General features: G+C 39.2%; 2 protein-coding genes across 5 annotated transcripts; one reads left to right on the top strand and one right to left on the bottom strand.

Moving 5' to 3' along the window:
- The first annotated feature begins 3,342 nt into the window (after positions 1 to 3,342).
- LOC143891612 (putative alpha,alpha-trehalose-phosphate synthase [UDP-forming] 7) lies at positions 3,343 to 8,504 on the top strand. 4 transcript variants are annotated; one of them, XR_013255411.1, is made up of 4 exons: positions 3,343 to 5,892; positions 5,974 to 6,244; positions 7,377 to 8,171; positions 8,320 to 8,504. XR_013255411.1 is itself a non-coding variant. In XM_077396138.1 (4 exons), the coding sequence occupies exons 2-4, from the start codon at positions 3,914 to 3,916 to the stop codon at positions 7,665 to 7,667; spliced, it is 2,541 nt and encodes an 846-aa protein (XP_077252253.1). In that variant the 5' UTR covers positions 3,356 to 3,416; positions 3,644 to 3,913; the 3' UTR covers positions 7,668 to 8,300. The 4 variants fall into 4 exon arrangements, 2 of the variants coding, with proteins under 2 accessions (XP_077252252.1, XP_077252253.1); XR_013255410.1 differs by having other exon boundaries at positions 8,315 to 8,504; XM_077396138.1 differs by lacking the exon at positions 8,320 to 8,504 and having other exon boundaries at positions 3,356 to 3,416; positions 3,644 to 5,892; positions 7,377 to 8,300.
- Positions 8,505 to 10,973: 2,469 nt separating this feature from the next.
- On the bottom strand, positions 10,974 to 14,005 carry LOC143891613 (protein GRAVITROPIC IN THE LIGHT 1-like). The gene is made up of 3 exons (XM_077396139.1): positions 13,813 to 14,005; positions 13,345 to 13,443; positions 10,974 to 12,550 (listed from the first exon to the last, which is right to left on the bottom strand). The coding sequence occupies exon 3, from the start codon at positions 12,548 to 12,550 to the stop codon at positions 11,219 to 11,221; it is 1,332 nt and encodes a 443-aa protein (XP_077252254.1). The 5' UTR covers positions 13,345 to 13,443; positions 13,813 to 14,005; the 3' UTR covers positions 10,974 to 11,218.

Raw genomic sequence — 14,005 nt, 5'->3', positions numbered from 1 at the left:
ATATGGTCTGTACAGTGCTTTCTGAAAAATACGCGACTATAAGGGCTTACACCATATAAAATAACGATCATTTGGGTTTTATGGGCACCCGGGAGCACTCGCGGGTTTACCCAGCCCCCGGCCCAGTTTTGATGGGACCCATACAAGCCGGGTTAAATTTCAACGGGTCACTAATTTAGTGACCCAGACCCGTAAATTATGGGAAGCCAGGTGGACCTGCAGGTCCGGGTCACTTGTCAGGTCTAGTAGAGTTGTTTTGTTTTTTTTGTTTTTATGGGTAAGCTGGGTTTAGGCGGACCCCTATCAGTATATTAAATACTGAATAAGGAAAGATGATAGAATAGCAAGAACAATGCCATTGTCCAATCTTTAGAATAATGTCTAAGGAAAAGGCAGAACAACTAAGGTCATGATACCTTTGAAGACAAACTCAAAACAAATAAGTGAAAGAAAAATACATGAGCTGGATTTGCAATTGGTGGATCTTGGGAAACACCTGATCCGCTAGAGCAGGATCCCATGGTCAGGTGTAGCTTTGTTTAGTGTGATCGAGGAGATCAATCATCTTTTGGCTATAGTTTCTTATTCTGTTGCTTTTCCTCAACTTCTGAGCCATTGGGGTATGACTGATTAATTTCAATTGCTTTTCCTCAACACCTGATCATGCATGCACTCACATGACCAAAACATTCCAAATATTTAAAAAAGGAAAATGATATATGCGCCGAAGTGTTTTGATAAACATGCGCTCCACTTGTTTGTCGTGTAGTATTTAAAGGGATGTTTTAGGATATTTCAGTTTTCAAAAAGCGCTTAAAACCTTTTAAATGCTAGAGGACAAACAAGTGGAGCCCATGTTTATCAAAACACTTGGAGCATATATCATTTCCGTTAAAAAAGGTCGTTAGAATATGTGAGATCGACCGTTGGATTAGGTGTAGATCTCACAGTTAGATCTTCTTGTGGGAGATTAGGCAAGTTGGTTAATGAGGCAACCCACTAGAATAGGCAGCTAGATTTAATTAGTAAGTAGATTAGATTAGAATATTCCATCATTATCTCTTTCCATAGTCTGCTTGATCTCTTTCTATGTTTATCATGTACGTGCTCAATATAAGCAGACCTTGAACTCTATTGTAGATCATCCAAGTTTAGTGAAAAATCATAAATTTATCAACAGTCATTAGGTTAGGTGTCAAAAAAAATGTAAAATAGAATAAACCAACTATTCTTGAGATGCACGATAACGCATGCCACTGCTTATTTCAATTTCTTTAACTATCGTGGATTGTTGTTTTGCTTATATGCTGGTTTTTAAGTGTATATTTATGCTAGATCTAGTATTTTCTAAAGGTTTTATCGTAAATTTGAATCCTTGACCTCATCCATAGCAACGCCTATGAGATGAAAGTATTGAATGATTGAACAGGTGGCCCCCACTGTTTTTTTTTTTTTTTTTTTCGGAAGAAAAATATGACCATGCACCATATACCATTATACCAAGAGAAGGGAAGTGATTTATTTCCTCCTTTTCTTCCCCGGGCCACCCCGACTACTTTTTACACTACAAGGGTATGGCCCAGTTAAGAAAAGCGGCGAGTATATCATTTACCAAAATTAGGGTTTTTAAACGCATGCCCACACTAGGATATTTGATAATGACACTACTCCTTATTTCAACAATGGGTCTGCATTCTATTCTTTGCACTTCTCTAATTATCATTTAAATGTTGATAAAAATCTTGATGTAATTTTTGAGAAATGGAAGAAACAACCTTTCTCTAATTTTCATAGTTTGAACCCTTTTGCCCTGTTTGGATTGCTGGAAAAAACACAAATTTTGTGGACATTTTTCATTGGAAATTTCTTTTCTTTTCTCTTCTGTTTTCATTGGAAAGTTATCTTTTCCAAACAATTCCTGCTATCCAAACAGAGCCTCAAAAAAGAAGGTGAGAGCCGCTTTTGTGGAAATAGAAAACTAGTCTATGCTGTCTTCCAAAATGACATACTACTTTGCCGTTTAATCAACGAGAAAATATCTGCTGGGACAAGATATTATTTGCCCTCTTAACAAAAGCATATACGCCAAATTGCCGATCCCATATCAGATTATTTTATTTTTCTAACTTTGAATTCTGTTTCGGATGAGGATATCTACTCTACGTTGTTTTAGTACCAGGCGACCTACTCTAAACTGATACCGAACTATCTTATTTTGATAACGGCACTACTCACTTTGTTTTAGTCTTTTTTTTTTTTTTTTTTTGATGGGTACGTTATTAGCAAGTTGAGTATTGAAAAGGCATAGGTATATCTGCTCGACTATAATTTGATAATGAGATCTGTTCACTTTGGATTTTGAGAATTGATTTTGAGTCCAAAATGAATACTGGGCTCAAGATTATTTTGAATCTAATAATCAGTTTTGCACACAGAATCAATTGTGAATATAAAAAACAAAGGCCTGTTTGTTTTAGATTTTTAAATTTTGTTTGCGGGTCCATAACCCATTATTAGAATAAAAAATCACGTTTAATTTTGAGTCTAATAATTGGTTTTGGACTCACAATTGGTTTTCAAATTCTAAAACGAACGGAGCCAAAATTGGCTCAGGTTTTTTGGAATTGGAGTACTAATCTTGGCTACTTAAATTCGTAAACCAAGCTTTTGTTCGTGCCAATATTAAAACGCAATTGTGTGGATATTAGTAGCAAAAATAAAATAAAATAAAATAAAATTTTGGACCGGCTCCATCCCCCTTCCTCGTTGCTGTTATGTAGACAGGTAAAAGTCAGATAAAGACAGATATAGAACCCCACAATAAAAGAGAAAAAGACAGATATAACCCCATGTCTTTTACCAAAGAATGACGAGGATAGCAATACCCTCTTGGTGGGACCCTTCTCATGATGTAGACGTGTCAAGAGATAACTGGTATTTGGTTCCGACGTGGCGGGTGGGCCAAGGACCTTTTGCCAAGTGAGAGAAACGTGTGTTGAATTACAGCGTGTCGCCAGCTGGACCGCCTTATCCTCTCTCTTTTTCCTGTCATTTTCCTTATTTATTCAGTTATTAAAATAAATAAAAAAATCTACTGATATTGGCACGACCACGTTGTAATAATTACACAAAATTCAGTCTATCTTTTCTTCTCTAATTCGCTACTGAGAACTTTTGTGAACTGCTGTAATAACCTTTGACAGCTGTTAACAAAATTAAAAACAAAACGAGTTAGTGCAATTATGAACAGCATGTAGTGCCAACATCACTAGCCTTAAAAGAAACATGTGCCCTGAATATACAAATCCCGTCTTTACAGGCCAGAGAGAGACAGAGAGAGAGAGAGAGAGAGAGAGAGAGAGAGAGATTGTCAGTGTTGATTTTAAGGAGATGGAAAAATCTTTTTTTCTACAAAGGTAAGCGCGCCAATTCCAATCTTCTCTTCCTCATCATAACTGTGCATTTGATCAAATAATTTTTCTAGGATTGTTTTTTTTATCAGATCATTCGTTTTGGTAATCTTGTGTGATCATAACCTGTTAAGATATGTCAATTTTTACAGTAGATTTTGTTGATGGATCTGTTATTTCTCTGTAACATTAGATTCATTGAACTGGAGAATCATTTTGGAATTTGTTTCTAGGGTTTGTTTTGGTGTCGATACACTCTTTCTGAATAAGTATTGCTGCTAGATCTTGTACAATTTCCCATTTGAAGAATACCCAAATCTTTAATTTAGATTTTGGTCTGTGATCTTTGAGGGTTCTGTAAAGAAAAGTGGGAAACTGTTTAGGGTTTGTTTTGGTGTTGGAACACTCTTCTGAACAAGTATTCTGCATAGATCTTGGGCAATTTTCCATTTGAAGAACATAAGGATCTTTTCTTTGAGGGTTTTGTAAAGAAAAGTGGGAAAATGTTGTCTAGATCATACACAAATCTGTTAGATCTTGTGTCGGGGAATTTCCCTGCATTAGAGTCCTCAAGAAAGATTCCTAGGGTAATGACTGTTCCCGCGAACATATCGGAGCTCGATACTGATAAGGAGAACAGTGTCTCGTCGGATGTTCAATCTTCGATTGCACAAGATCGAATAATCATAGTCTCAAATGAGCTTCCCGTGATAGCCGAACGGAGACCTGATAATAAGGGGTGGAGTTTCAGTTGGGATGAGGATTCCTTAATGTTACAGCTTAAGGATGGGTTTCCTGAAGACATGGAGGTGATCTATGTTGGATCTTTGAAGGTGGAAATTGATGAAAACGAACAGGATGATGTGTCAGAGACCCTCTTGGAGAAATTTAAGTGTGTCCCAGCTTTTCTATCCCATGAGCTCTTTTCTAAATTCTACCATGGTTTCTGCAAGAAACAATTATGGCCTCTGTTCCATTACATGCTCCCTTTCTCGGCTGAACTTGGATATCGTTTTGATCGTTCTTTATGGGAAGCCTATGTATCTGTAAACAAGTTGTTTTCACAAGTGGTGATTGAGGTAATTAATCCAGAAGATGATTATGTTTGGATTCACGATTATCATCTGATGGTGCTACCGTCTTTCTTGAGAAGACGTTTTAATCGGCTGAGGCTGGGGTTTTTCCTTCATAGCCCATTTCCATCATCCGAGATTTATAGGACTCTTCCCGTAAGAGAAGAGATCCTCAAGGCGGTTTTGAATTCGGATTTGATTGGTTTCCATACCTATGACTATGCCCGTCATTTCCTTTCTTGTTGCAGCCGAATGTTGGGCTTGGAATATCAGTCCAAGAGGGGTTATATTGGATTGGAATATTATGGACGAACCATCGGAATTAAGATCATGCCGGTCGGGGTTCATATGGGTCAGCTTGAGAATGTGTTAAGTCTTGCAGATAAGGAGTGGAAAGTAGGGGAACTTAGGCAGCGGTTTGAAGGGAAGACTGTGTTGCTCGGTGTTGATGACATGGATATTTTCAAAGGGATAAATTTGAAGATGTTGGCAATGGAACAATTGCTCAAGAGCCACCCAAAATGGCAGGGAAATGCAGTCCTAGTTCAGATTGCAAATCCGTCTAGAGGTAGAGGGAGAGACCTCGAGCAAATACAGGCTGAAATAGAGGCAAGCACCATGAGGATCAACGAAGAGTTTGGACAACCTGGTTATGAGCCAGTGATGTTAATCAACCGTCCAATTTCGGTCAGTGAAAGGATTGCTTTCTACACAATTGCAGAATGTGTTGTTGTCACAGCAGTGAGGGATGGGTTGAACCTCACCCCATATGAGTATATTGTCTGTAGAGAGGGAACTGCTAGGTCTGAATCAAGTTCGGACTCAATCGGACCCAAAAAGAGTGTGTTGGTAGTGTCGGAGTTCATTGGGTGTTCTCCTTCGTTGAGTGGAGCAATCCGGGTTAATCCATGGAATGTTGACGCAACATCAGAGGCAATGAATGAAGCAATCTCGATGTCTGAACACGAGAAACAGTTGCGGCATGAGAAGCACTATAGGTTTGTTAGTACCCACGATGTTGCGTACTGGTCGCGGAGCTTCTTGCAAGACCTGGAGAGAACATGCGGAGACCATTTCAGGAGGACGTGTTGGGGAATTGGGTTGGGTTTTGGTTTTAGAGTTGTGGCGTTGGATCCTAACTTCAGAAAGCTAACCATAGATTCCATCGTCGCAGCATATGCTAGGGCTAAGAACAGAGCCATAATGTTGGCTTACGATGGCACACTGATGCCCCAACCTGTCATCAACAAAACCCCAAGTGCAGAAGTGATCTCGATCCTGAATACCCTTTGTGGTGATCCCAAAAATGTTGTTTTTATTGTGAGTAGAAGAGGGAGAGATAGCTTAGGCAACTGGTTTTCTCCATGTGAGCGGCTCGGAATTGCGGCGGAGCATGGCTTCTTCTTGAGGTGTGGGGCTTGTGTTCTTTCTTTACTTTTGCTTTTTCGAATTGCAATGTTGCAAGTTTCCTAATGTTGAAATTTTCTCAGATGGGCAGGAAACGAAGAATGGGAAACCTGCGGCCAGACTACTTTTGAGTGGATGCAGATTGTTGAGCCTGTGATGAAAGTGTATACAGAAACCACTGATGGTTCGTCTATTGAAACCAAAGAAAGCGCCTTGGTTTGGCACCACAAGGATGCAGACCCAGGCTTTGGATCCTCACAGGCAAAGGAGATGTTAGACCATCTAGAGAGTGTACTAGCTAATGAACCTGCCACTGTGAAAAGCGGTCAGTACATTGTAGAAGTAAAGCCCCAGGTATGTGGATACAATCTTCAACACATAACGTTCTTTTGCATTAACATATTTCACTTTAAACCACTTCACCTCACTTATATCAGGGACCTTCCATTTCCATTTATTTGCCTCACTTCTGTCAGGCACCTTCCATTTCCTCCCATGTTAATAGTCTACTCTTAAGATGGTTCAAACTTCAAACCAGTGTTCTCAGTCTCTATAGTATATACTTGACCTCTTGCTTGAAACGAGGCTATTATTAGTGCCATCTAGTTGAATTGCTTTGAAACTGGTTGAATACCTCTAGTTGAAAAACAAGTTGCTGATTTGGTATTTTAATTCAAGTTGCTTATGACATTTCCAACCCTTGGTTTTGGCAATGTAGTCCAATAAATTTCAAATGCCTAAAGGAGCCGAATTAGTGCTAGTAGTTGTCAATTCTGAGCCATTTAGCTTCTGTTGTTTTTGCCACTTGAAGGTTCTTTGTGGATCGATCAATAGCAGTTAATACCATGGGCTTCGTCCACTACATTTGTTTTAAGTCAATGGAAATGTTGCTGCCGACCACCATGTATTTGTTACAGCCTCGTCATCTATTTTTGGAGTTTAAACTCCCTTTTAAGTTAGCTTATCTCAGAATTTCCAGAACTCTCATACGACTACATCGAGATTATGTGTGGTTTGTGGATCCCGGAACCCCATTTTTAGATCCTATTACTTTGGTGTTGTGTTGCTTTCTAACCAAGGTGATGCAAGCAGATTCAGCAAGCCATTTTCAGTTCTGTGTTGAGTAAATTCAGTTTACCAAAAGCACTGTGGTCTTACACGCTAGAACCATTTCTTTTCTAAACATATCTTGCGTGGAGTTTGCTCAAAAATTGGTTGTCCCTTTGACCCTGTTTGAAAGAAATTCCTGAGGTAGGGGTACTGAACTCCAACAGACCAAACATTGGAGTCTCTTTCCTAATAAAGAATTGGCTGATATCCTAAGTGGCTGACAGCACTATTACTTTGAAAACCCTTCTAAGCTAAGACAGCGCTGCCGCGGGTTTCACCTGTATCACTCACTTAACACTAACATATCAACAGTTGCATTGTGAATTTGTGATAGTTTTTGCTAGTGGTTTATGTTTCAATCTTTGGTGGTTTTCAGGGAGTCAGCAAAGGACTAGTTGCAGAGAAGGTTTTATCATCAATGACAGAGAATGGGAAGGAGGCAGACTTCGTGTTGTGTATCGGTGATGATAGATCTGATGAAGATATGTTTGAAGACATCGGTGCACTGACGAGGGATATGCCCTCCAACAATATATCAGTGTTTGCTTGCACAGTTGGGCAGAAGCCGAGCAAAGCCAAGTATTATTTGGATGATACAAATGAGGTCATAACAATGCTCAAAGCACTTGCCAACGCATCCAGTCCACCATCCTCACCTAACTTTTAGGCTGAGGAAATCCAGGTCCTCCATCAAGCAAATCCAAGATAAGACATCATTGTAGCCATCTACACTTCAGGTCAGAAGTTACTGGGTGAAAGAAAATCATGGGACCTTATAGTCGGGGGGACGGTGGGGTTCTTAGGGAAAGAAAAACAGAATTTTGGGTCTCTGTAAAATACGATGAAGCATTGTTCTAGCTCTAGACTTGGGCCCTTTTACACAAAGAACAGAGAAATTCGCCACTTGGAAATATAACAGTATTGCAGGATTTATTCAGACTGACTTGGGGGTTATAGAAGAGTCATTTTCTGCTCCTTTTGCAAGCATTTGAAGCTTCTATATGGTGATTTCTGACTTACAGATCGAGCGGCTAAAGTTGTAAACAGAGAATCATAAGCATGTTAGGAAAGAGTTTCGACATCAACCAAACCAGCTGGTTGATTGGATATCCAATAGAACATCCTGATATACAGAACATCACTTATACACAGTTGCTTCTTTTTTGTTTTTGTGAGTGAAATTTTATTGTTTTTTTCTTCCATTCTTGGTTGGTTAAAGTACTGAATCTGTAAAGGATTATATGGAGTTCTTTTTGTTTCACTTAATGACATGAAAAATCTGCACGAAAAGAATAACAAATGCTATACATGTAGGGCAGATGCAGGCAAGGCAAGATGTTCACTTCACCATTAAAGGATCAGTGAGTAATAGTATGTGGGCCACTATATTCCATCACCTACTGAAATATCAAGGCAGGGGACCAATTATCCAATCATCTCACTTGAAGAAGGTGTGTTTCACATTGGAGTCCTTTTTTATTTATTTCCACTCACTTTTCTAGTACTTCCACCCCCTGTGGTTTGTTTTTTCCTAAAAAATGATGCATTTTTACTCCCTTTTCATGGAAATGACAACATTTTCAGAAACGACGAACACAATCTAGAATTGCTAGGAAACGGGGTGGAAATTTCATTTCCATAAAACAAATGCGAAAGGTTGAAATAAGATGCTAAGTTTTAACTGCCACTTCTCCAATACAAAGTATCAAGCTACCATGTTTTGTGGTTCTGTCACATTTTTAAAACAGACAGGAAAGTAAACAATCACTACATGAATGATAAGGGCATTGTAGCTTTTAAGAATAGCATCCATTGGTTTGAAGCTCACAACTGCAAAATATCATCATTACATACCATATGTCTTACTGATAGAGCATTGAGTGGATGTACCATAGTTTCAAAACTCCTTCGTGTCGACTCACTCAAGTAGACTACATTTTACCTTGGTCCAAGTCTACATTTTGCCCAGTAGAATCCCTTTTACCTTGGTCATATTCTTGTCCAAGTCTACATTTTGCCCTACAAAGTCAAATCAAACCCCATTTGTCTCTCCTGATTTTTTGTTCGCGTTAACTGAGTACTCATTGTGTTACAGAGTAGTAGACTAGGATTTGCTTTGGCCATGTTTTGACCTGTACTGCATTTTGAAATAAAAGTACCCGATAATACGTAGGCAATAGGATAACGTGGTAGATTTACTAGTAATCCTAATCAGATTCACTAAAACACGGTAAATGGAGTATTAAAGAATCTAAAAGAATTGTATACTATGGATTATACTAAATTGGATATGGTAATAGAAGGATGCACGGATGCGATACAAAAGAATTATAAACTTAATTATTTTCTTTTGTTTTAATAGAAACATACGTCTCAAATCTCAATAAAGAAACGTAAACTTTTTAAAGACTTTTTGGGATTCCCTGAGTCAACTCAGCATATGGTGGGGAGAATGATGGTATGCACGTCTAAATGAACTGTTCAAACGCAGAAGGTTAAGCCGTGAAAGAGTGCCAATGTCAAGCTATTGGAAGGTTGGCATCTAAAAGCTCTATGTATCTTACAACAAAAAAGAATATCCTGCTATATCTACACTACAAAATGTCACTGTTGGCTAGTCCTGCCAAAAAATTTCATCTGTCATATTGCATGGGCAACCCAAAAAATCACCTGGTTTTTGAAAACTAGCAGGTGTTATTGCTGAAATTGGAGTTATCTGTTTCAATTTAAGCCCAGAATTTCAGCATAGGTTCGAGGTCTACTAATAAACAAAACAAGGGGATAAATTTGCAAAAGCTCATTTTCTGATTTTGGGAACTGGTTGTAACTTGTAAGTACAAAACTGATTATTGGACTCAAATTTAAGTTTAATTTTGAGTCCAATAATCAGTTTTGGACTCACAATCGGTTCTCAAAATTCAAAAAAAGCAGCACCTAAAGGAGTAGAGAAGGGATAACTGATTATCAAGTCCCGTTCAATCGAAGTAATCTTGGGTCTCAAGATTGGGTTACTGATAATGTATCTGATGTATTCCTTTTTGGGTCGCCTTGTCCCTCACGACTGTATTCTACATTGTACAGATTTGTTGTACATTTACAAATCAATCTTTTTGGGTTTTCATTTTTCTGGTTTTTAGGAGCTTTCCATTCTCCCCTGACTCCCACACCCTCTCAAGTTTCTCCCTACCTAGCCTATGAGCCTATCTCTCACAACTGTTGCGAAACATGAGAAGGATTCAAAACTAGCAATACAAACTAACAGAGTAACAGACCCATGCCTATCCTTTATCCACCCATCAAACTCAATACACCTATGCGCGTCCTAATCCCATAACTACTCAACCCCACATGCCTTTGCTCCTATTCAAATCAAAAGGAGGAAGCCAATCCATACCCACGTAGAATGATAAAGCCTTTTGGGGTTGGTTGGGAGAGAGAGAGCACTTGGTGGAATACAATGCTGCCATGTGGCAGTCATTGACTGAAACATGTGGCTGATTATGGACCTGAATATCGAATTAAAAATCTTACATGACAACCTATAGAGGGATTAGCCCTCTTTTAGTCTGTTTGAAAATGAAATAAAGTAGGGGAAATGTTTTGAGCAGTGAGCACTACTGTATTTGTATTTTTATGAGGGCACTCTTCATTTTTATTAAAAGTACGGTATGGCCCGCACCATAGGATGATCCAAACCGTGCATTAGATGGGCCACAGGCTAAATAGGTTTACACCAAAAATCATTTCCATATGTTGATCCTAACCCTCCGATCTATAGAAGGTTAGGATCAACCCTCTCACATTCAGATCCGAGGGTTAGGATCAACCTATGGAAATCATTTTTGGGGCACAAACGATTTAAGCTGTGGCCCATCTAATAGACGGTTTGGATCATCCTATGGTGTGGCCCATCTAATGTACTTTTAACGATAGATACGTCGCTACCTCTCTATCATTTATATACCAACAAAACAACAAAAACAAAATAGTATATTTATATTTCCCAGTTCCTTCCACATACAGAGAGACACAGAAATGGGTACCCCACTATTTACAGCTGCGCCACTCACTAAACGCCAAAAAAATCCAAACAAAATCACCTGACATTCACGTGTGGGCTCAGATGATTCCAAACCCTTCGATCCAATCATGATGAAATCCAATCAACGGCTGAGATTAGACTTACACTGTACCCCAGTCTTCCCTGATAGAATCCAATCAAACCCTTACGCCGGAGATATAGACCTTGCACTGTATTACAGTCTTTCCGATCTTGAATCCCGGCACTACAGTAAAACCCACCTGAGGTCTGACAATCTCCGGCGAGAATTCGTCGGGAAAAAAGACTCCGTTGACCACACTTTCCATATATACCTCAGAAAAACGAGAACCCTTTCTCACCTGATAAATGGAGGCTTCTGGATCAAAAGAGAAAGCCAAACAGTGCAAAAGCCAGACCCTTTTCGCCATTTCGGCGAAATCCGAGAAAAAACCTGTCTCCGGGAACCCGCCGGAATTCAGAATTCTCCTCTGATTAAGATCCCCAAAGAAAGAAGTCTCCATTTTTGGATGAACCAAACATAGATACTTTAAACGGCAGAAATTCCCAAATAAAGATTTTGGGTTTTGGATGAGAAATTCCAACGGTTTGATAGATTTGAACTCCATGAAGTTTTGGAAGAAATGGCGTGGCCTCTGTTTAGATGAATTCTCATTGGGAAGAGAAAAATTAGGGTCTTGAAAATCAGCAAAGATTTTCCTGCAGACATATGATTCGAATGCAAAAAAATTGTGGGTAGGATTTTTAACTTCTGATTCGATTGAACGAGCGGCGGAATCAATATCCCATCCAGCGGATTCCATTCCATTGATCATAACCCTAACAAAGCTGCGAATCGATTTGATTGTGTGACTGAGAACAGTAATGAAATGGTTAGGGTTTAAGGCGGATAAATGGAGATTGTCAAAGGCAGATAGGGAGTTAGGGTTTAATCTTTTGTCGAGCGATTTGTTCTGTGTATCAGATTCCTCTAACTTCTCTCTAAGGAAGATGATCTCTGAGTCTTTAAGCTGGAGCTCAGACTGGAGTTTTTGTGACTGGATTTCATAAGTCTTTAACAAATGCTGCTGCTCTTGAATCTCTGATAACATTTGAGCAATTTGAGATGGAAAGATCTGTTTTTTCAAGTAGCATTGCTTCAGCTCGGAGAGATTTTTCAGCTCTGAGACTAGGACTTTATCTGCGGATTGAATGGAGTCGGGATCGTAAGGAGTCTGAGCGATTTGAAGCTGGGCATAGGCTGCTTTAATGGCGGAAATGTTGGCGAATAGCTTCGCAAGAAGAGCATCCATGGCTTCTCTACTAAGTACTTTCTCATCATTCAGAGGCTGAGAATTATTATAGACCTTCCAATTCAAATCTTCGCCGTTTTCCGGCAATTTAACCTTGCGGTGGATACTGTCATCTGGTGCGATCCCGGCCGGGCGGAGCCGGAAAACTTTGGAGAATGTCTTTGATAATCCGTTAGAATTTGGTTTTACAGAATCCATCTGAAGAGAAAAAGAATCAAGGTGGGGTGAGATGAAATTAGGGTTTGAGTCTGTATATTCTGAGAAGAGAAAGGAGGGAAAGGCATCTAATCTCTATGTGATTAAAAAGCTTTTGCTTTAACTCTCCGTTCGAGGCATGGTGATCGGGGATTTTGGCTTTTACAAGAGTTTTCTACGCTTTTTTTGAAGTGTGAAAAGGGGTTTTAAACGCGGGAAAAGAAAAGGGAAAACAGAGGACGATGGATTACAGAGAAGCTGTGCTAGAATCTTAAAAAGACGAGTAGAGAGTCTATACTATAATAATCAGAGAGCAATAGATGTTTGTTTGGAAACTAAAAGTAGTATCCCTTATTTTGATATCGGCACCCCTTTCTATTTTGGAAACTAAAGGGAAGGTTCGTGAACAAAATTTTGGGTGCACGTGGCACAGATTTGGAAGATCACAACCAAAGATCCGATGCGCCACCGCGGATCAAACCAACGGTAAAAAAAAAAAAAAACTCTGAGATTTCATCCGTTGGATCTTAGCCATTGGATCAGGAAGGAAATAGTGTTTTCACCAGATCAATGGCTTCGATTTTAGCCATTAGAAATGCTATGTTCGCCCGCTTTCCTTCCCTGGACCACGACTCCCTTTTGCGTAAAAAGAATGGTCCAAAAAACAGGTTACCCGGGGAAGAAAAGGGAACGAAGTGAGGTGGCCTGGGGAAGAAAAGGGGGCAAATATGCAAAAAAAAAATTAGTAATTTCTAATTTTCTATCCGGTTATTCGGCGAGAAATAAAGAGCCCATACCTTAAAAATGGGCGAGAAATTACGTATTTCTTCTCTTCATTCAAAAGGCGAGAAAACGGAAGGAGAACATCAAGAGCCTGGTTTTAGCGCAAAACCTCCCTGTTAAGATTTCACCAAACACAAATAAGGAAAAAAAGCAGCAATAAGCACAAAAATGGAAACTGAATCTCTTTCCGCAAAATCTGCAATACAGAAACAAAAAAACAAAAAAAAACCCTAGCACGAAGATCTTCTAGACATCATCAGATCTTCACAAGTTGCTTGAATCAAGCTATAAAATTTAGGTTTTAACCGGTGCTCGACAAGAGAGTCCATCATAAATATCCATAGATGAAAAAAGGAAACTAAAAATGCCGGAGTGCAGAAAATATCAGATTCTATGGAGGAGAAATGAGAGAAATTACAGGTAGGTTTTTTTTTTTTTGAAATAGTGAAATTACAGGTAGGTTTTCTTCTTAGAATGCTTACCTTTTAACCAAACCTTTGGTTTTTCAAACTACGAATCGGTCATTGATGAAAATCTGGCATGAATGTTTCCACAAAAAAGACTTTCTTTCACCTTCTTCTAATCTGCGAGAAAGTTACTAGTCGAGGCAGAGAAAGGGGGGGAAACCAAAGCGAGAAGAAAAGACGAAAACAAGTAGCAAGAAATGTGTCGGAA

This window comes from Tasmannia lanceolata, unplaced genomic scaffold (assembly GCF_043159265.1).
Source record: "Tasmannia lanceolata isolate RefF3 unplaced genomic scaffold, GAP_Taslan_0.1 ptg000015l, whole genome shotgun sequence".
In the NCBI taxonomy this organism is placed as follows: domain Eukaryota; kingdom Viridiplantae; phylum Streptophyta; class Magnoliopsida; order Canellales; family Winteraceae; genus Tasmannia; species Tasmannia lanceolata.
Note: the sequence above shows the minus strand (reverse complement) of the source record. Positions and strands in the feature narration are given on the sequence as shown.

Bases quoted from the DNA above. Each gene is read 5' to 3' on its own strand.
- LOC143891613 (XM_077396139.1), bottom strand. From the start codon at position 12,550: ATGGATTCTGTAAAACCAAATTCTAACGGATTATCAAAGACATTCTCC.
- LOC143891612 (XM_077396137.1), top strand. From the start codon at position 3,914: ATGTTGTCTAGATCATACACAAATCTGTTAGATCTTGTGTCGGGGAAT. The intron at 5,893-5,973 runs GTGTGGGGCTTG...AAATTTTCTCAG, and splicing joins GAGCATGGCTTCTTCTTGAG to ATGGGCAGGAAACGAAGAAT. The intron at 6,245-7,376 runs GTATGTGGATAC...GGTGGTTTTCAG, and splicing joins TTGTAGAAGTAAAGCCCCAG to GGAGTCAGCAAAGGACTAGT.